This window comes from Pinus tabuliformis, chromosome 9 (genome assembly GCF_031772625.1).
Source record: "Pinus tabuliformis cultivar Carrire ecotype Pingquan chromosome 9, CPIR1, whole genome shotgun sequence".
Taxonomy (NCBI): Eukaryota; Viridiplantae; Streptophyta; class Pinopsida; order Pinales; family Pinaceae; genus Pinus; species Pinus tabuliformis.
The window spans coordinates 1,887,213,270-1,887,236,568 of record NC_142307.1 but is presented as its reverse complement, the minus strand read 5'-3'; the positions used below and the strand labels follow the sequence as shown (position 1 = coordinate 1,887,236,568).

General features: G+C 38.1%; 1 protein-coding gene across 1 annotated transcript; it reads left to right on the top strand.

Moving 5' to 3' along the window:
• The first annotated feature begins 829 nt into the window (after positions 1-829).
• LOC149156465 (vacuolar iron transporter homolog 2-like) lies at positions 830-1,623 on the top strand. The gene has a single exon (XM_089444763.1). It carries the CDS (start codon positions 830-832, stop codon positions 1,589-1,591), a length of 762 nt encoding a protein of 253 aa, XP_089300889.1. The 3' UTR covers positions 1,592-1,623.
• Positions 1,624-23,299: the final 21,676 nt, after the last annotated feature.

The window sequence follows — 23,299 nt, the reverse complement described above, 5'->3', positions numbered from 1 at the left end:
GAGTGCGAAGAGGTGTAAACGGTATATCTGTGTAAGATGAGATCCAAATCACGATACTTTAATAATGTACAGATGCGTTTTAACAGGAACGTAGGACAGAATAAATTTGGAACGAATATACTACTCACCAACCTGGATTGCCTTACGTTTTTCGTTAAACAGCTGCAGATACCCGCTATAGTTCCTGTAGGATTCGCAGGTAACATCACATTCACACTAGGATTAAAAAAATGGATAATCCCCAGCACGCTCTTTACATGCGGCATCTGTCAACATTAAAAATACATGCACTTGTTGTGTGTACCGAAATGAAACCGACAACAACAAACTGTGTACGCCAATGGCGGTCAATTCTTGGGCTCCGCCGTGGAGCCTTTCATGAAATCAGAAGCCACGTTCACCTTGAAAATTTACTACATAAAGCAACCTCCTTGAGTGTGGAGAGCACAAGCCTCGGGATTATATCTGCCCACGTTTCTACATGAGTTTTCTTTCTTTATATAGTTTCGTTGTATAGTTTTCTTTATATAGTTTCGTGCTTGCAGAATACATCTCTGATTTTTTGTGCTTCCTAAATATCAGTCTGCTATTTCACACGAGAAGGAAGCAGACTCTCATCAGGTATGTAATGTTTATTGACAGTGGCTTCGACCTTAGTTCTTGTTATCTCAAAAAGTAAGAAATCTATATTTACAGTAGTAGGCCAGATCAATATTAAACTTGCAATATCTATCCATTATCCTTTTCTTTCATATTTCTATCCGTTGTTGCTTGTTTTGATCGTTTTCATTGTTTTCAGTGATTACAGAAGTAACAATTTCAGTGCCAAATGGCTACAATTGTCCCATCCTCATCCCCATCAACCGAAGGTCTGGATGTTAGCGTTTCGATTCCACAAGGAACGCTTCAGGAGACGGGAAGGATAGAAAAACCGAGAGAAGATTCTCATCAAAGAGGTCTGTGGCTTCGGGCAGCTGTGCTGGGAGCAAACGATGGATTGGTGACCACGGCATCGTTAATGCTAGGAGTGGGAGCAGTGCAACCAAACAAAAAGACGGTGGTCGTATCAGGGTTGGCGGCTCTGGTGGCTGGTGCTTGCAGCATGGCCATTGGGGAATTCGTTTCTGTGTATGCTCAACGTGATGCCCAGCTCTCTGACATTAAAATAAGAGCAAATAAGCTGGCTGAGGAAACGTCCATAGAACTTCAGCTTGTTCAACAGCTCGCTAGCGATTCACCCTTTGCATCTCCCACTGCAATTACAACACCAAGCCCGGCTACATCTGCAAATTCAAAAGATGATGATGGTGAGACCCTTCCGAACCCCTTCCAAGCAGCGCTTGCATCGTCCATGGCTTTTTGTGTGGGAGGAGTGGTTCCGTTACTCTCCGCAGCGTTCATCACCAATTACCTTGTGAGAGTTGGAATTGTGGCAGGAGTGTCCAGCGTGACCCTTGCCGCTTTTGGTGCTGTGGGAGCTTATTATGGCCGTTCTCCCATAGTGAAAGGAACTCTGAGGGTATTGATCGGAGGATGGATGGCCATGTTAGTAACCTATGGCTTGCTCAAGCTACTTGGGACGCGAGTATAATTTAAGTGCATATAGGTTCCAAATATCGCCCTCATCCCCACCTATTTAGATTCATGCTAGCCATTAACTGCATGTCTTCATGTTTTTTTTATGTATCCAGTCATTCTCTGTGCAACTACTGTAATGTTTTTCCAATATATATTAAGTAATGTTTAGCCATGTATTGCACGGTTGTAATATAATCTACGAATTTGTTTTTGTTATAAACTTCGTTTCTCTTGAAGGTGAGACAGTTCTTAAAGTTATGATTTTGAAAATTGTTTTCCCTTTTTTCTTTTATTTTTTCATTGTATTGAAAGGTATTTTCTGAATGGTGGTATAGGCACTATGAATAAATCGCTAGATTTTAACTTCGAAATGAGGACATTTCAAAAATATTATCAGTAATACATTTAAATTTAAATTTAAATTGAAAAATAAAAACTTTATATTATCAAAAATTCTTCGTGACATAGGGTTGTTACATTTATTGATATGAAGTTTGTCATGTCTTTATGCATCCCTCCTCTTATTTTACTTGACACAATAAAGTAGAAAAAACGAAATATGCCAGAGACACAATACAAAACATGATTGACCTTTACATATGTTACGAGATTTAAAAAGCATTAAGACTCGAAAGCAGAAATAGTTGTGTGATTTTTGATATTAATATCACAAGAGAGATGCCTTTCTACTTGAGATAGTCTTCTAGTGAAGCAAACATGTTATATTTTTCAATTTGTTTTATTATTTTTTAATTGAATTGATATTTAAAATTATTTACATATTTACATTACAATTATACATCTATTCTATATTTAATTAAAAATCTACTCTATATTTAATTAGAAATAATCATTTTAATAAATTTGATATTTTATAATAAGTGATATATATATATATATATATATATATATATATATATATATATATATATATATATATATAGTGAGTCTTGATTATATATACAAATTTATAAATTGTGTAAATATTTATAAATTTTATATATATGCTAAACACATAATGATATAGACTTCTTATTTATAGTGAAATGTTTTAACCATAAGAAATTTGTTGTTACAATTACTATGTGTGGAGAGGGGCGACTAGATCAATCAATTTGTGTTTTAATCATAAGAAATTTGTTGTTACAACCAGCCTAGATCCATCTCAACCACAGATCTATCAAGTACCAAGAGGGATCAAATTACAACCAGCCTTGATCCATCTTAACCATAGTTATATCGAGCACCGAGAGGGATCAAAATTCTCGAGGTGCAAACCTCTTTCTTGAGTGCAAAATTTGAGGAAAGGTTTGCACCTCAAGAGATTTGATCCCTCTTGACACTTATAGATCTTAGGTTAAAATGGATCTAGGTTGGTTATCTAATATATATAATATGTATATTTGTATCTATGTCTCTTTCTTATTCCCTCTCTCTATATGACCCCCAAGTATACACACTCTCTCTCCACATCTATCTCTCTCTCTCACTCCCCCTTCCTCTCCCTCTCTCTCTCTTCCCCTTATCTCTCTCTCTCTCTCTTCACCTTCTCTCCCTCTCTCTCCCTCCTTCTCCCTCCCTTTCCTCCCACACTCGTCTCTCCATCTTTCCCTTGTCACTTCCTATCTCTCTCAACCTTTCTCCCTCTATGTCTTTCTTCTTCCCTCCATATCTCCCCCCTTTCAACTCCATCTCTCTCTCTTTCTCCCTCTTGAGACCTCTCTCTCTTCCTTCCTCTCTTCCCTTTTTGTCCCACCTCCCTCTATCTACCCCCCCTCATCACTCCTCTGTTATCCCTCCAAATCTGTGACTATATCCCTCCCTTTTCCTTTATCTCTCTCCCCTCTATCTTTGTGTCTCCCTCTCTCTCTCTCTTCCCCTTCTCTCCCTATCTCTCTCCTCTGCTCTTCTCTCTCCTCTCCTCTTTTCTCTCTTGCCTCATCTCTCTCCCTCTCTCCCTCTCTCTCTATCTCTCCCTTGTCACTCCCTCTCTCTCTCCATGTTTACCTCTTTATGTATTTATTCTTTCCTCCCTCTCCCTGCCCCTCCAACATCTCTCTCTCTCTCCCTCTCTCCTTATCTCTTTTCCCTTCTCTCTCTTTTATTTCCTCTCTCTCCCGCTCTCTCCCACTCCCTCTCTCTCCGAACCCTCCAATTTTGTCACTATCTCCCTCCCTCTCACTCCCCCCCTTTCTCTATCTCTTAAGTTTGATGCCATTGTATTGTATTTAAAAAAGTACCTATTCTAAATCATGTCAAAGAAAATAGAATAATGAAAAACTTAAAAAAAAAAATGCAATATATTTCCTCTATTGTTGTTAGTCATTTTCTTTCTTTGGTGACTTGCATATTTGGTTAAGGTGGATCTATATTAGTTATTAATAATATTATTTATATTATATAAATTTCACATCTTTATATATAAAAGTATTCTCATTTTTAATTTTATTAAAACCTTGATTTATTTTTTAGGGGAGTATTTTCTAGTATATGTGAGGATAGAGGATTTAGATAAATCTCGAAAGTAATTATAATTCTTTTCCTTTTAGATTCAATTAAAAAAGTGTTATAAAATGAAATTAAAATAAAATCTTTTATAAGATATTTTGATTGCGAAATAAGTTATGGGTTTTTGGCATGCGGTATTGATAAACCATGGTATTGTAACAAAGCCTATTTACAAGTTAATAATATCATGGCAAAGTGTGGGTGAATATCCATGTTTAAGAATCTTGTCATATTGTTATAAAATATTTTGATTGTGAAATCATTTAAGCTTTCCTAGCATTTGGTATTGATAAGCCATGGTATTTTGGTATTGATAAGCCATGGTATTATAACAATTTTGGTATTGACAAGTTAATAACAAAATCAAAATATAACAGATTGAATTTTATTATTTTTATTCGTTTAAATTTTTATTATTAATCAAGCCAACATTTAAATGCTTATACTCATGTTTACACAATGTTTATACTCATTTCTGATATCACTTTTAACTTTTTATTATCATATTGTTATAAAATATTTTGTTTTGAAATAAGTTATGGTATTTTAGCATGAGGTGTTGATAAGCCATGGTATGGACGTATGGTATTGTAGCAAAGCCTATTTACAAGTTAATAACAAAATCAAAATATAACAAATTGAATTTAGTTATTTTTATTACTTCAACTTTTTATGTAATAAAACCAACTTTAAAATGGTTATACTCATGGTTACAATCATCTTGAATATCACTTTTACCTTTTTATTATTTTTTAATTGAACCGACATTTAAAATTATTTACATACTTACATTACACCTACACATCTACTCTATACTTAATAAAATGTAACCATTATAATAGATTTGATATTTTATAATAAGTGATATATATATGTGGAGAAAGAGGACTAGATTAGTCAATTTTTGCTTTAATCCTAAGAAATTTGTTGTTACAATTACTATGTGTGTGGAGAGAGGTGTCCGGATCAATCATTTCGGTCTGTTTTAATCCCATAAAATCTCAGGTTCAAACCTCTTAAAGAAATGTTAAAAATGGTTAAAATGTTACAAGTAACATCTAAACTTGATAACTCCCTCTCTTCATGGTACATCCACACTTCATCCTCCTCTCTCCCTCGTGATAATGCATACATCAACATTCCCATACCCTCTCCTAAGACATTGGATGTAGGTTCCATTATGTTTAAAACCTAGCTCATGTAAGAAAACCCCTAACTAACTTACAATACCCAACTCGCGGTGGAAAAAATACTATGGAGTTTTTATATCAAATTAATAAGTAATAAACATTTTAAACCTAAACCTATAAACAAGTGCCCATGCCAAAAATCCGGCTCGAACAATGCCTATTTGGGAGGTGGGGGAAGGCTCTTCTTTTGAGTAGTGCACCGGTCAAGTGACCTGAAACTTGTATGCACCAAGCTAGTCTGGGTTGGACACCATTTATTTAAGGAGATTCCACTTACTCAGTGTTAGAATTAATGGAGAATGTTAGCATTTCTATGTTTAAGTGTTTGTTGCTTTAGAATAGGATAGAGATCATATTTGATAGGGAGTGGTTCAAACCACTCGATATTGTGAAAGCCTATATATTTGAGGCTCATTTGACTCAATGTGATATAGAGCGTGTGTATGAGTGTTTGTACACTCCCCAGGTATCTCACCTGGAGAGCCAAGTTAATATATAGGCTATATGTTTTGTCTCTTCTGTTTTTATCATGGTATCAGAGCTTCAGGGTTGTCAATCCTATAAGCTGAGTGAATAGCACCACTGAGGCAAAATCATCGCTTGGATTGGAGGGCTAAATGCGTTGATCACACTGCTACCCTTCTACACATTTTTCATTTAATCGATATTCACATATATGTGATGTACAGTCACGAAGACCTTCGCGAGTCCGTGGTGGTAAATCACGCTGACTATATTAAGCTGCATGTTTGAGGACGTCTTACTAGACTGTCGTTTGGTGAGGAGGTTGTTGCAATGTATCCGAGGGAAAGAAAATTCGGTTCTTCTATATACTGGGAAGTGAATTCTGTCGATTCTGTTGTAGAATCCACAATGGTTTCAAGATTTTGGCAGAGGAAGCGAACATTTGCAGAAGCTGCTCACACCATAACTCACTACGTGGAGGATCTTTTCCGTTGCCAGCGATAGAGCCTCTGCGAGAAAGAGCCAAAGGCCTTTGGCGTGGATATGTTTGAGGCCACTGAGGTGATTGGAGGTCATGGAGAAGACCACAAGAGGCATGCTTGTGGCGGATCAGGAGGTGTGATCCGCCCGCGTGATCTGCAGACAGAGGAAGAGACAAGAGGCCGAGATCCCCACATGCCATCAGTGCAGTGACATTGTGTGCTGCTTGTTGATTGCAAGTGCAGCCGCGAATTGAGTATTTTGCCTCTGTTGGGAAGGCCAAGCCGGGACTACTGAAAGATTTGCAAAGGAGTGCGATTTGCAAATAGAGGCTGAGACTGCAGAAAGAAGCCGTGTATCTGTTGTTCATCATGGTGGCCAAGGCCATTGTTGCAAGTTTGTGATTCACCCTGGGCATTGCATTTCTTCAAATTCACGCAAGTGGAATGGTCGTATAGGTGACAGGGACGACAAGATTGAATCGGTGACCATGGAGATCGTGGTCAATTGATGAGTGTGGAGTCTACTGCGGAAAAAGAGGTGTGATATGGCCCTGTTGGCAACAGATCGTGGTGTTGCGTGTGTGCTGCCAAGTGTAGGAGAAGTGGAGGTGGAGTAGCCCATGTGACCAGTGGATCTAGGTGGGCTATAGCAAATCTGTGACGTTGCACTCTAGAGATTCATTACATGCATTGGTAGCACTAAGCGTAAGAGAATTCTTTGTTTACAAAAGTGTATGGTAAAGAAAGCATACCTGGGTTGCATGAGCGACACTTACTAGGAACTGAGCCTAAATTCAAGTGGGAAGTGATTTCCCTCATAATGACATTGGCGGTTTTGTTGTCATGGTACCATTAATGAGGCAACACTTCTCTAGATAACCAAGACATATCTAGGCTTGCCTTCGACGCTGCAAGTGTATTAGAATAAGGAGACCTCCTAGAGCTTTGCTTTCACTTACTCATCTTCCAGTGGTCACAGATGCATCTGCATTTTTTTGCTCAACCACTTCGATTGTATTGCCTTTGCACTGTGTGAGCTTGCTTGTGGTGTGGGAGAAAAATAGAGGAGGCATGACTTTGATCTAAGGAGGTAGGGCGTTGACAAGAGGAGAGTGACAGATCTAGGTCGATTGGTGGCCCTTTCAACACTGATTGTCAGAGAGTGGAAGAATGGGGATCCTTGAAGCAATAGATTGCACCTCTTCCTATTGCTTGAAGCTGAGATTACCGGTGGTTTCGCAAATTCGGCGTGGATCATTTCAACAATGGATATGCCTATGGTGTTGACCTGTGTAGCCAACCCTAAAATCGTAGTAACGTGCTCTCCGATAATTGAAGATTTTTTGTGGTCCATTGGTGAACAACACTGCTCGAAGCTGTTGGGAGATTGATTATGTTAATTGAAGTCCTGTAGCGCTACAAAGGTTTACGTCATATGTGAATTGAAATTTCTGGAAGTTGCGTTTGACCTGTGCACGGGACATAGCATTGTTCGAAGATCACTCTATGGGATACAGTGATCGTGGTGCTCCTTAGCTGGAGCTGAAGTTCAAAATAAAATAACCACTACATTTGTTGAAAGCCTGTGAATTAGTGGCACTGGTGTTGTATCGGTGGTGTCCTCCAGCGAAAGGGTGATTAAAACCGTTGAAACCAGTGAATTCGTGGTCAAAGTTTGAGCTGCTAGTGAACTAGGACAACTATTTTTTGCTATGAAAGAGGCAAGGAGTTGTACTAGGGAAGGCTATTCGTTGGAGCTGTGAGGCGGTATTTGGGCAGAGTTGTTGTCACGTCAGGAGGTGTGTGTGGAGTGGTGTTTGCATTCAGATTTCCGCCAGAGATGCGTATTTGCTTGAAGAGGATACTGTTTGATATGTCTGTGGAGCCATAGAGTTGGTGGAGATATCCGAGTGTTGGTGGAGAATTTGACTATGGTGGATCGATTTCCAGATCCAAAATTGATAGGGGATAAAATGGGTCTTCAAAGTAAACTGAAAGAGTCTCGTAGAAAACTAAGGAGAAAGCATCAAAGGATAAATTAAAAATATTGTTTTGTTGAATTTAGTGATGTGTTTCAGGTTGACGCTGATGGACCAGTGGCTGATCAAGATGTAGATTTGGAATTTGGTGAGATTATTAAATGGTTAAATTTACCATTTTTTTCAGGTATGAATTATGAAATATGGGCAAATGAAATGAAAACAGTATTATGGAAGGAAAATTTGTTGGATTATGTTGAAGGTGTTATTAATGATAGTGGATATGCATCAGCATTAAGTCTTATAACATCTGCATTAGATGACAACATCATATTCAGCATAATATATGAATATGGAGAGATTCTTAGTAAAAAATTCTTATGGGATGTTTTAGAAATGAAATAATGTTTGAATGAGGGCAATGATGCTGAAGATATTGTTGTTCAAAATGATCCCATATTTGATTGTGAAGCTGAAGATGCAATGATGGGTGATGAATGTGTGTCTATAACTGAAACTTGTGATGATGAAAACACATCCATTATTGTAGAACCTGAAAGTTTTCTAGATGCAGAAATCAAGTTCGACGAGACTTATATACCTCATGATGAGTGGATCAATTAGATGATTGAAAAGCATTGTATTGATGAATTACTGTTTGGTGAGAGGGAAGGCCTATTCTCACATACAAATCAAATGCAGAACATGCCTGTAGCAATCGAACTGAGTGAAGAGGCTGAAGGCATAATTATGACAACAGAAAGGGATGGAGTAGGGAGAGATGTAGAAATGAAAACATTGCTAAAGGATCAGGAAGATAAAATAAAATGTGGTCCTCTTTATAAATCTAACACTATTTTTTGTGCAGATATTGGGAGACAAGAAGAAGCAATTGAATAATCCCAATAACCTGCAACATCAAATTCAAAGAATGTTAGTATATACTCGAAGAGGAGCATAACAGTTCATGTGTTCCTCCGGATGGGGAGAAAACGTAAAAAGGAGGGGAAGCTCCGTCATTTTCTTATGGCAAAGAAAGTGAAGATGAAGCTTCATGCACAAATGAACAAGTATAGGCTCTACTGCAAGAAGACAAAAATGAAAGCTCTGTTTTTTTACCATTGTAAGCCTAGCTGAGACTCAGACCAGCAGGCATCATATGTTATTTGAGTTTTTTTTAGTGAACCCTTTCTCCATTAAGGGAGAGTGTGATGAAAAGAGATCTTGGTTGTAGGCCAAAACCCCCTTTCTTAACTAAAATCCCAAACCTTGAACCTGTGGGTTAAGACCCACAAAACCTCATCGGAAGTGTTATAGGCTATAGGCCCTTCATAACCATGGACTTACAATTAAAATCCCACTTTATAACTTTATCGCACTTTTAGTACTATCGGAAGCCACCACCCATCCGCATATACATCTATCGCAAACATTGCCATATATAAGTATTAAAACCCCACTGAGCCTTGTATAACAATGGACTTACATTAATTTCAAATCATGCCTTAACCACCCTTCGCAAACCTTACAACATAGGCATTAAGCCTTAAAACCCCCGCGGCCACATATATAAAAATACACGGGAAACAACATAAATCCTCGCTCTGATTCATAAGCCCGGATTTCAAAGATTATAAGCCCGCCTTTATAATGATCGGTGGGTCCGGCTATCGGTGCTCGCAATAAACAATAGACTCCAATCTCCGACGCGATGCGGACCCGACACCCCCTTATGCTCCTTCCTATACTGATTTCGGATCCGTCATATCGGTAGATTCGTATCGGCGGGTTTGTAATGTAAAGGGTCTGCGGACCCAACGATCCTTTAAGCTCCGCTCTATAATGTTTCGGCTCTGAAAGTCGGAGCTCCCTCTTCGAAAGGTTAATGGCCCCTTTCGGACCCGACGCCTTTATATGCTGTGCTCTATAACATTTCGGATCCCACTGTTGGAACGTACAGTTCTGAAGGCCTTGCGGTCCTGATGCCCTCTAAGCTGCTTTTTAATACGATTTCGGGTCCGGAAGATCGGTGATTTCATTAATCGCTACTCTGAAGCGATACAAGGCCTCGGCGGACCCGATGGTGCTTATACATGGCTTTATAATAATTTTGGCTCCGGACTGTCGGAGCTTACACTTTGGCAGTTCCAAAAGGCTCCACTCCTCCGATGCGATATTGGTTTCAGACCCGATAAGGGTAAGAACCAACCTTAATAATATTTCACGTTCGCCAAAACGCTCTGCTTGAGGAAAATACTGTAATTCCTCGGCGTACACAGAATTATATACTAGCTTTATAAAAAGACTCAGAGAGGCCTGCGGAAGCAGCAGTGAAAGGGAAACTACCCTGAGTGCATAAATCAAGTATCGTGCAGGAACATTAAGGCGATATTCATTAACCTTCAACTCACTATAAACCAACTATCTGATACATGCAAACATATTCTCAATTAACAGAAAACCATTACTGCAGATACACAGAGAAAGAAACATTCCAAGGAGTAATGCTTCCAGCACAAGACATGCGTTCCGTGCGTTCCAATATAAGCAGGAAACTCGGTATATATTAATATGGAGGCATAAGTTTACATTGAGAGACTTCGGTCTTATACATACACACACAGAGGCCAGATCCTTCTCTCTGATGGCCTCTCTTGCTGGGCCAATTCTCAACACTAGTGGCCTCTCTCTCACAGGCCCGATTATCAATACTAGTGGCCTCCTTTTGCCCGTAGGCTTACATGCATATATATAATAAACATTGGATCGGATCCTTGAGGTCTGATCAAAAGCCTAAGCTTCTACATGCATGCATCCATGACAAAAGCCTCTTGAGGCTTTATTCTATCTTTTCTCTGTTTTAAAACAGAAAAGCCTCCTTATCCCTTAACGGTCCACATCCATTCCTTTTATGCCTAAAAGCTCTCCCTATGTTCTCATTTATTTATTTTGAGAATATCTAATTAATCACACTTAAAAGCCTAAATATTAAACTGACTTGTAACTTAGGAAAATAATTCTAAAAATGCTTGACCCCCTATGTCTATTATTTACAATGATTTCCCTTGGGCTGAATGCTCCTGCATCAGACTCCCAAGGTAGAAAAAATTCATGATCTCCTGATCATGTGTCTTCTGGTCTTGGTTTTCCTGGATCCCACACTTTGTTCTGCAAGTCATCATGTGCTATTGCTTGTTGTCTTTCTCTAGGTTTCTAAAGCTTGTTTTGCATCCTGCCTCTAGCTATGCTTTCATACTCTGCTTTTGTCTTTCCTTTGCTGAAATTTTTCTGCTTTCTTGCTGTTGTCTGCTGCCTCTGAGACACCTTCATCATCGGTCTTCTGATGCTTTCAATATCTATGTCTAGCTTACTGCTGCTGTCCCCAATTTCTGTTAATTCAGCTGCCACCATAGATGTTGCTAACATTGATGTTGCTGTTGTCAATGTTCCCTCAGCTGTCACCGTAGATGTTGCTGCCTCCCAAACTTCCTGTCCCTCTGCAACATTCTTTGGCTCATCACCTGTAACTTTATCTTCAGAAAATAAATTATCATTCAATTCTCTTCCTGCAGTAACATATCCATTTATCTCTATTTGTATACTAGTAAGCAAAATCAATTTTAACAAACTAGTATCTGCTCCTTTTTCAACTTCAGGAAAATTTATTCTAGCATTTGCAATTTCTTCCTCAGGTTCAAATGTCTCCAGCAAACATTTCAGCCATTTATTTTCAAGAATTTCATCAACATGCTCTAAATTCGTTCCAGCATAACCTTCGTCTTCTCCTTCGACAATCTTCAGTAATTATCCATCATCATCTTGATTGATTCTGGCAATCAAATCAAGTTCTTCAACCACTGTAGCTTCATCCTGTACTACTGTAGCAGCTTCAAAATTTTGTCCTCCAATCTTCTTTTGGCTATATAGAAAATCCAACTCTCTTTTGTCACCCATGGTAACAAACCTCTGCTTATGAGACATGACTGTCTCATCTTCTTTCTACAACTGTTCTCCTCCTTCCAAGACAATTCCAAATGATAACCCTTGATGAAAAGAGATCTTGGTTGTAGGCCAAAACCCCCTTTCTTAACTAAAATCCCAAACCTTGAACCTGTGGGTTAAGACCCACAAAGCCTCATCGGAAGTGTTATAGGCTATAGGCCCTTCATAACCATGGACTTACAATTAAAATCCCAATTTATAACTTTATCGCAATTTCAGTACTATCGGAAGCCACCACCCATCCACATATACATCTATCGCAAACATTGCCATATATAAGTATTAAAACCCCGCTGAGCCTTGTATAACAATGGACTTACATTAATTTCAAATCATGCCTTAACCACCCTTCGCAAACCTTACAACATAGGCATTAAGCCTTAAAACCCCCGCGGCCACATATATAAAAATACACGGGAAACAACATAAATCCCCGCTCCGATTCATAAGCCTAGATTTCGAAGATTATAAGCCCGCCTTTATAATGATTTTCGGGTCCGGCTATCGGCTCTCGCAATAAACAATAGACTCCAATCTCCGACGTGATGCGGACCTGACACCCCCTTATGCTCCTTCCTATACTGATTTCGGATCTGTCATATCGGCAGATTCGTATCGGCGGGTTTGTAATGTAAAGGGTCTGCGGACCCGACGATCCTTTAAGCTCTACTTTATAGTGTTTCGGCTCCGAAAGTCGGAGCTCCCTCTTCGCAAGGTTAACGGCCCCTTTCGGACCCGATGCCTTTATATGCTGTGCTCTATAATATTTCGGATCCCGCTGTTGGAACATACAGTTCTGAAGGCCTTGCGGACCCGACGCTCTTTAAGCTGCTTCTGTTAGGATATTCCGACACATAGGAAATAGTTAAGTTCAGCTTGGTCTAGTATAGAGTTAGGTATAGAGTTAGGTAAAGTGTGTTTCTTTACCGTTGTACATTTTGTAACTTACAATCCGACGGTCACGATATGTAGTGATCCGACGGTTCACTCTCTCCTCGGTATTACCGACACTTGATCCGTGGCTTGACACCCGATTGGTCCATGAGTTCTATTTGAAGCGCATGGAGGGTCATTGTTCGGGTAATCCGTGCATGAGAGAAGCTTATGTAAATTTTCATTCTTTGATAAATAAATTGCCTCTAGTAGCCACGTTGGCGCAGGCCGTGGACTGTTTCCCTCTTTGAGGGTTTTAACCACGTCAAAAATACTGGTGTATTGATCTGTGATCTGGTTGTGAGCGGTGTCCTTTTGGTGTTCTTTCTGAGGAACTTACCCTGTAAATTCCTACATGGTATCGAAGCTATTTGAGGGCCGCGTCCGTTGGTGATCCAAATCTGAAGCCGGTAGAACTGCATGCGGATGTGGTTTCCTAGATCTGCTATTTCTGACTGCTTTCGGGCCGAGAGGACTGCTCTGTTGCGTTCGAAGCATCTGTTCCAGTGAGGAACCCCTTTCGTTTCATGGGAAAAGGTTTCCGGTAGCCCTAGCTGCGTCATTTTTCAGATCGGGAGGTATACAGTGTTTTTGCAGTTTACTGTTACTTTCTCTCTGCTTATTTCGGTTTCGGTTTATTTAGCCATTTTTTTTTAACCGGATCTATACCTTTCATTTCTGTGTATGCTCTTTGCCCTGTGACTCTGTGCGATCTGGGCAAATCAGAAACAGAAAGGAAGGATTTTTCTCATGCGTATGCTCTTTTCCCTGCACCTTAGTGTGATCTCGGAAAATCAGAAACATTGAGAAAAATATTTAGTTTTTCGGCTAAAGCTAACTTTGAGCCACAAGGTTCATTTTTTTAAAATATCTAGTTTTTGGCTAAAGCTAACTTCGAGCCGCAAGGTTCGTTTTTCTTTGCATATTCGTGTTGGGTTTTGTGTTTTGTGTTTTGTAGGAAAAAGAGCTTTCTCAAGGCAAGCACGCAAACCAAGGCCCCCTCCCCCTCTCTCTCTCTCTCTCTCTCTCAAATTTTTTGTATAGATCAATTGGTTCAAAGCTATTTTAAGAGAGTAGAGGTCTTGGGTTCAAGTCTCCATTTTGTGGGGGCGGATTTTTTCATTCCCGCACATTCGCGCACTTTGCCGGCAACTTCAACAATTTTTTTTCAAAAAGCCATAACTTCTTCATCCGGAAGCCTTTTTCAGAGCCGTTTTTTTAAAACAGCCTAATTTTTCGAGATCTATCCATTGGAACACTTACTTTCCACATCTTCAGCTTCAGTTGTTTTTAAAAAAATGGAAAGTCCATGCCAACTCATTCTTGACAGCACTAACTACTTCCAATGGATAGCCTACATGGAAGATTTACTTAGAAGTAAAGGTCTCTACAGAATAGCCACAGACCAAGAGAAGAAACCAAAAGATGAAGACAAAGCTGAAAAATGGGAAAATAGACAACATCAAGCACGTGGTTTGATAGGGATGTCTATTTCTCGTGATCTTAGATTCTATATTACAGAACTTGAGACTCCTCATGAAGCATTGGAAAAAATCACTAATGTTTTTGGGATTAAAAATGAAATTAGAGCCCATCAACTTGAAAATGAGTTGCTTACTTTGGATCCTAATAATTTTTCTTGCATTGAAGATTTCTTGTCCAAATTCAAGACCCTTAGATATCTCTTGGAAGGTGTTAAGGTTAAGAAAGAAGATAGTAACCTTATTTATTCCATCCTTATTAAGTTGGGACCAGCCTACTCTGTATTTGTTTCCACTTTCCATTCTACAAGGGAAGCTTTCATTTGTCAAGGAAAAGACTACAAGGCCCCTTCCTTTGACTCCTTTTGTGATTCCTTAATAAGAGAAGAAGAAAAACTCTTACACCTTGGTCTTCTTAATCTTGGAAACTCTTCCAAGAAAGCGTTAGCCGCCCAACAGCAACCAAATTCAAAGAATCCTAAGAAGTCATATCCTAAAAAGAATGGTCCTAAACCAAACAAGGGTCCTAAGCAAACTCAGCCTCAAAATGAAAGATCATTTCAGCAAAATGATAAGACCAATAAAAACAAATGGAAGAAGACTGATAGACATTGTAACTTTTGTAATCGAGATGGCCACTTAGAATCTAAATGCTTTAAGAAGATGGAAGCCTTGGAAGCCGCAATGAAGAAACATAACATCCATGTGGAGCATACTTCAACTTCAACTTCCGGAATGGCACTTTCTGCATGTCGTTGTCAATCATCTAAGTCTGGTTATGCATTAAATGTATCTTCTTCTTCTCCTTCTCATGAGTGGCTCATTGATTCTGGAGCCTCTTATCACATGGCCAAAAACCAAGCCATGTTTTCTTCTTTAAATGATTGTAACACCAAAAATATATATGTTGGTGATGATAGATCTCTTAATGTTGTAGGGACTGGAACTTTTCATCTAGACAATGGTCAGTTTAATGATGTATTATGTGTTCCAACCTTATCCTGCAACCTTCTATCTATATATCAGATAAATCATTCAGGTGAAGATAAAATTGTTGAATTTTCACCTCATGATGTTGTAATCAAGGATCTAAGAGATCCTAAACAGATTCTAGCTACTCGTATTACTGATGATTCCACAAGGTTGTATAAGTTTCACAACTTTGGGTCATCAAATCTTCCCTCAGTATTTGTTGCTCATAATGATGAAGTGAGCAAACTTTGGCATGAGCGATTTGGTCACTTAAACTATCGCTCCCTTCAGCGTCTATGTAAAGAAAATATGGTGACAGGTCTTCCTATGGTATCTTGCAGAGATGGTGTTTGTTCCGGATGTGTACTCGGAAAACATCATCGGGACAGTTTTGACAAACGTGCCTCTTGGCACGCCTCAGCCCCTTTACAGCTTGTGCACAGTGATTTATGTGGTCCACTTCCTGTTGCTTCATTCTCTGGCTGCAAGTATTTCTTAACTTTCATTGATTATTTCTCCAGACGCACTTGGGTATACTTCTTAAAACTCAAGAGCGAAGTATTTAACACATTTTTGGCCTTCAAAACCTTTGTTGAAAAACAATCTGGACATCAAATTCTTAAGCTAAGAACTGATAATGGTGGAGAATATGTTAAAAACACATTCATCAATTTTTGCACCGAAAATGGAATTCAAATGCAACATACTGTTCCATACACTCCACAACAAAATGGTGTAGCTAAAAGGAAAAATCGCACCTTAAAGGAAATGGCTAATTGTATGTTGCAATCTAAAGGACTCAGTCTTAGTTTTTGGGCCGAAGCAATTAATTATGCAAATTATATAATCAATCACACTCCTACTAAGGTTCTAAAGAATATCACTCCAGAAGAAGCTTGGAGTTCCATTAAACTAGATGTAAGTCACTTTCGTGTTTTTGGAAGTGAAGCATGGGCCCATATTCTAGATGAAAAGCATAAAGCTTTAGAACCTAAGAGTGAGAAATGTACTTTTGTTGGATATTCTGAAGATGTAAAAGGTTATAGACTTATTCCATTTAAGTCCAAAAATGTTATCATTAGAAGAGATGTAAAATTTGATGAAAATAAATCGGCCTGCGAGCCTAGTTCGGCGGATGTGCCACCTCTTCCTATCTCTTCTATTTTTGAAAACATTTCTTCTTCAGATGATGAAAGTGAGGATGATAATCCTCCCCCACCTTCTCAGGATCCTCAACTTCCAAGATGGGTCCGTGCTACTCGGGATGCAGCAGGTGATCTTGCCGGTGATCCTACAGATCAGCGACGTACACGTTCTCAGTTTGAAAGAGCCTCTTCTTTACTGGCTCAAGTTCCAGTAAATCATGATCCTGACACTTTTGCAGAAGCTTCAGGCCATCCACATTGGGAAGCAGCTATGAATGAAGAATATCATTCATTGTTGACAAATGATACATGGGATCTTGTTCCTCTACCAAAGGGACGGAAACTTGTTAGATGTAAATGGGTTTACAGAACCAAGTATGGACCAGATGGGAAAGTTGATAAACATAAAGCTCGTCTTGTTGCTAAGGGTTTTTCACAAGTTGAAGGCATTGACTACACTGAAACCTTCTCCCCTGTTGCCAAAATGAACTCTATCCGCCTTGTTCTTTCCCTTGCAGCCTCTTTAAAATGGGAAGTCCATCAGATGGGTGTTAAATCTGCCTTCTTGCATGGGGACTTGCATGAAGAAATCTATATGGAACAACCCATTGGCTTCATCCAAACAGACTCCAGCCTTGTATGTCGACTTAAGAAATCTCTCTATGGTCTCAAGCAAGCTCCTCGGGCTTGGTATGCCAAAATGGATAGCTTTCTTTTAGAATCTGGCTTTTCTCGTTGTTATTCTGACAATACTGTCTACACCAAGAAAGTGGGCAACTCTCTTATCATCCTTGTTCTTTATGTTGATGATCTTATTCTTACTGGTAGTGATCCCAACCTTATCAACCATGTGAAGTCCAGCCTTAAAAAGAAATTTGAAATGACAGACTTAGGACACTTACACTATTTTCTTGGTCTTCAAGTCTTGCAATCCAAGGAGGGTATTTCCCTTTCCCAGTCCAAGTATGCTTGTGATATTCTTCGTCATTTTCACATGGAAGACTGTAAGCCAACCCCTTCTCCCTTTCAGTCTGGAGTCAAACTTTCAGTCTCTTGTACTTCTCCTGAAGTTGATGCTACCTTATACCGTCAACTTGTAGGAAAACTCTTGTATTTAACCCATACTCGTCCTGATCTTTCCTTTGATGTTGGCCTTGTTGCTCGTTTTATGCAAAACCCCCGTGAAAGTCATTGGAAAGCAGCCAAAAGAATACTTCGTTATGTTCGAGGTACAGTACAGTTTGGGATTCATTACAGTGCCAAAGCAGCTCCTCTATTAGTTGGTTTCACTGATTCTGATTGGGCTGGTGATCCTGATGATCGGAAGTCTACTGCCGGTTATGTCTTCACTCTTGGTTCAGGACCTATTACATGTGCTTGTAAAAAACAGGCTGCCATTTCTCTTTCGTCAGCAGAAGAAGAGTATCATGGTGCCGTGGAAGCTAGTAAGGAAGCCTTGTGGCTTCGTCAGATCCTATCAGAGTTTGGCTTTGAGCAGCAGCATCCAACCACACTTTGGTGTGATAATCAAAGTGCCATTCAGCTATGCAAAGATCCAGTCCAGCATCAGCGCAGTAAACACATTGAACTACACATGCACTTCATCAGAAAGCTCATTCATGACCATGTTCTTGAAGTGCAATATTGTTCAACAGATGATCAGGTTGCAGACATCTTCACAAAGGCTCTCACAGAGGCGAAGTTCACTAAACTTCGATATATGCTTGGAGTTCAGGAAGTTTTCACTAAGGGGGGATAGGCTCTAGTGCCTCCTTCCTTCTCCTATTGTGTCGTATTTGTAAATCCTTCAATCCTATCCCAAGTTGTTCTTAAGGGGGGATGTTAGGATATTCTGACACATAGGAAATACTTAAGTTCAAGTTGGTCTAGTATAGAGTTAGGTAAAGTGTGTTTCTTTACCGTTGTACATTTTGTAACTTACAATCCGACGGTCACGATATGTAGTGATCCGATGGTTCACTCTCTTCTTGGTATTACCGACACTTGATCCGTGGCTTGACACCCGATTGGTCCATGAGTTCTATTTAAAGCGCATGGAGGGTCATTGTTCGGGTAATCCGTGCATGAGAGAAGCTTATGTAAATTTTCATTCTTTGATTAATAAATTGCCTATAGTAGCCACGTTGGTGCAGGCCGTGGACTGTTTCCCTCTTTGAGGGTTTTAACCATGTCAAAAATATTGGTGTATTGATCTGTGATCTAGTTGTGAGCGGTGTCCTTTTGGTGTTCTTTCTGAGGAACTTACCCTGTAAATTCCTACAGCTTCTTAATACGATTTCGGGTCCGGAAGATTGGCGATTTCATTAATCGCTGCTCCGAAGCGATACAAGGCCTTTGCGGACCTGATGGTGTTTATACTTGGCTTTATAATAATTTCGGCTCCGGACTGTCGGAGCTTACACTTCGGCAGTTCCGAAAGGCTCCACTCCTCCGATGCGATATTGGTTTCGGACCCGATAAGGGTAAGAACCAACCTTAATAATATTTCACGTCCGCCACAATGCTCCGCTTGAGGAAAATACTATAATTCCTCGGTGTACACATAATTATATACTAGCTTTATAAAAAGACTCAGAGAGGCCTGCGGAAGCAGCAGTGAAAGGGAAACTACCCTGAATGCATAAATCAAGCATCATGCGGGAAAATTAAGGCGAGATTCATTAACCTTCAACTCACGATAAACCAACTATCTGATACATGCAAACATATTCTCAATTAACAGAAAACCATTACTGCAGATACACAGAGAAAGAAACTTTCCAAGGAATAATGCTTCCAGCACGAGACATGCGTTCCGTGCGTTCCAATATAAGCAGGAAACTCGGCATATATTAATATGAAGGCATAAATTTACATTGAGAGACTTCGGTCTCATACATACACACACATAGGCCAGATCTTTCTCTCTGATGACCTCTCTTCCTGGGCCAATTCTCAACACTAGTGGCCTCTCTCTCACAGGCCCGATTATCACTACTAGTGGCCTCCTTTTGCCCGTAGGCTTACATGCATATATATAATAAACATTGGATCAGATCCTTGAGGTCCAATCAAAAGCCTAAGCTTCTACATGCATGCATCCATGACAAAAGCCTCTTGAGGCTTTATTCTATCTTTTTTCTGTTTTAAAACAGAAAAGCCTCTTTATCCCTTAATGGTCCACATCCATTCCTTTTATGCCTAAAAGCTCTCCCTATGTTCTCATTTATTTATTTTGAGAATATCTAATTAATCACACTTAAAAGCCTAAATATTAAACTGACTTGTAACTTGGGAAAATAATTCTAAAAATGCTTGACCCCCTATGCCTATTATTTACAATGATTTCCCTTGGGCTGAATGCTCCTGCATCAGAGTGATAGCATTAATGGAGAAACTTAGCATTTCTATTTTTAAATGTTTCATTCTTTAGAATAGGATGAAGATCCTATTTGATAGGGAGTGGTTCAAACCCCTTGATATTGTGAAACCCTATATATTTAAGGCTCATCTGACTCAATGGGATATAGAGTGTGTGTATGAGTGTTTGTACACTCTCGAGATATCTCACCTAGAGAGCCAAGTTAATATATAGTTTATATATCCTATCTCCTATGTTTTATCACTGAGGAGTCAGGTAGTTGGTCCCTTCTGGTCCATCATCTTCTTGGCATTGAGGTCAAACTACCCCATACTCATTTCGTGTGGTGTTACTGACTGGTATAAAGGAAGGTTCCGTGTAACTAATCTAACGTACGCTAATTACCTAATCCTAATCTACTCTATTACTAATCTGATGTAATTATTCTAAATATTTATTAATACTGCAGACTCATCTGCCATTGATGTAATTATTCTAAATATTTATTAATATTTCAAACCATTGATGTAATGAAAGCATTTTCTTATCAACGTTGACAAATGGAAGAATTGCCGCATTATGGATCAATGATGGGGTTGGAGATGACAGTCGTGTTACTGAAATGTGGGCTCTGCCAAGCCGTCTAGGAAATTTATGCTCTGTTAAAAGAGGTAAGGGACATTTTACATTTCGTGATTTTGTAAATATGTTTATATGAAATTCCAATTTAAGATCCATTGCAATACAAAGTAATTTGAGAGAGTCAATCAATAAACAATCCACATGAGTACCAAATAATAGATAATTAATCTAAAAAGTCAGAAATAATACGAAGCTTAAATAAATTGTGAAGAACAGATACATATCTTAACTATAAAATTGAATTAAACATTTTGATACTCATAACCAAAAACCTTTTATGAAGTTCGTACCTTGCACCAAATAAAAGCACGAACGCGTACACTAATATGCTAGCGACACACTTTCATGGCATAAGATAGACTCTATCAAAAGCTCCCAGGTTATCCAAAAATGATCAGAATGACAGATAAATATCGGTTTCTTTTGAAAACAAACTCGTTAGATCAACAAAAGGTTCGATAGAAAATTCTATTTTGACAATGAATATTACGAAAAAAGGGTAATTGATTTTAACCACTTCAAAATAATACAAAACTGAAATAAATCTTTAAACATGAATAATCATTTCAATTGTACAATAAAAACAAGTATGCTAAAATACATATGAAGAAATAATTCATTAAACTCAATCTTGCAGTCAATGGAAAACGTTGATTCATGTAACAACGTATCACACATGGTGATCCATGGAAAAATAATGAGGTTTACAAAACAATTCCTTCAAGTCTTCAAAATGATCGAAGTTAAATGATATGAAAATCCTCTAACTAATTATCCTCTTGCAAATCAACTGCCCCCTTTCTGCTATAATTATCGTCTTGCAAATCAACTGCCCCCTTTCTGCTATAATTATCCTCTTGCAAATCAACTGCCCCCTTTCTGCTATAGGAGAGTTAGTTATATATATATATATATATATAATTTTAAACTGCCCCCTTTCTGCTATATAGGAGAGTTAGTTATATATATATATATATATATATATATAATTTTAAAATATTACTAAAATATTTACAACTATTTAGTTAAACTATAACCTGCAAAATAAAACAAAGTAAAATCCATTGCGACGAATGGGATTTTGAGAATTGGTCGTGTTAACTGTTAAGCTGGTGAAGAGCTTAAGAATTTTACTTAGTTGTGCAAGATTGATATTACTTGTATGAATCTAGCATTGCTTGACTCTTTCCAATATATATTTTTTCCATATTCTATCTTCCGGAGAAAATTTAGCAATGAATTTCATGCGTTCGTATGGATTATGAAAATATTTTTGAATGTTTGTGATAGACCATGCAGAAAGAGCATCAATTCGTTCTTTATCCTCTTCTTTGTGCTCCTCTATATATGACCAAGGGTAGTGGCCTATAATTACGCTTAGGATAAGGAATGCTATAATATCCTACAATATCTAATGCAGGACTTGAAATCTGGTTACACCATTTAGGAATTTCATTAATCAATTCATTTATGATTGAAACACAATATCTATTCTGGTCCAATGAAATCTCCATTATCCTCCTATTAGTTTTAGAAAATTTATGGCAGAGTTTTATTTATAAATTTATGGATATTGACAGAGTTTTATTTATTCTCCCATACGCTGAGCTTTTTAAAATTCATTAGATGTTACTTCATCCTCTTTCACCACAATGTCAATTTTATGAGAAATTTGGAGAAGATTAAAATGAAGATTATAAATTTTATAAGATATATGATTAAACTTCTCAGGTATTTATTTTAGTTGGGTGTTTAGTGCAGTAGCATGAATTTTTAAAGCAAATATGTTTATGTTTATTATAACAAAGTTTATTTACTAATTAAAAATTTCCATAATAAAATAGAATAAATCTATTTGATTAAAAATCTAGTTTTTTTTGTTATTATTTATATATATAATTTTAGTTGAACATTTATTGTATTAGCTTGATTTTTTGAGACAAACATATTTATGTTTATTATATCAAAGTATATTTACTAATTAAAAATCTCCATAATTAAATGAGAATAAATCTAACCAATTAAAAATTTAATTTTTTATTATTTTAAATATATATGTTTTACTTCCCTTCATTTAATTTAGATAATCACCTTAGTTTTATCAACTAAGCAAACGATTTCAGAGTGTTATTGTAGGTAACTTTAGAATTTATCGAACAGAGAAAAAAAAAATGGAAGAGGTATAAACATTGTATCTAGAGTCCGAAGAGGTGTAAACCGTATATCCGCTTAAGATGAGATCCAAATCACGATATTTTAATCATGTCAATATGTATTTAGCCATGAAATTATGGCAGACAATAAATTTGGTAAATGCTTCATACAATATCGGAAGGAATATACTACTCACCAATCTGGAGCTCCCTACCTTCAGTTAGTTTTGTTAGTTAAACAACCGCAGGTACCCGCTATAGTTCCTGTAGGATTCTCAGGTAACATCATATTCACATTAGGATTGAAAAAAAATGGATAAATCCCAAGCACGCTCTTTACATGCGGCATCCTTGAACATTAAAAATACATGCACTCGTTGCATGTATCGAAATGAAAAGGGCAACAAC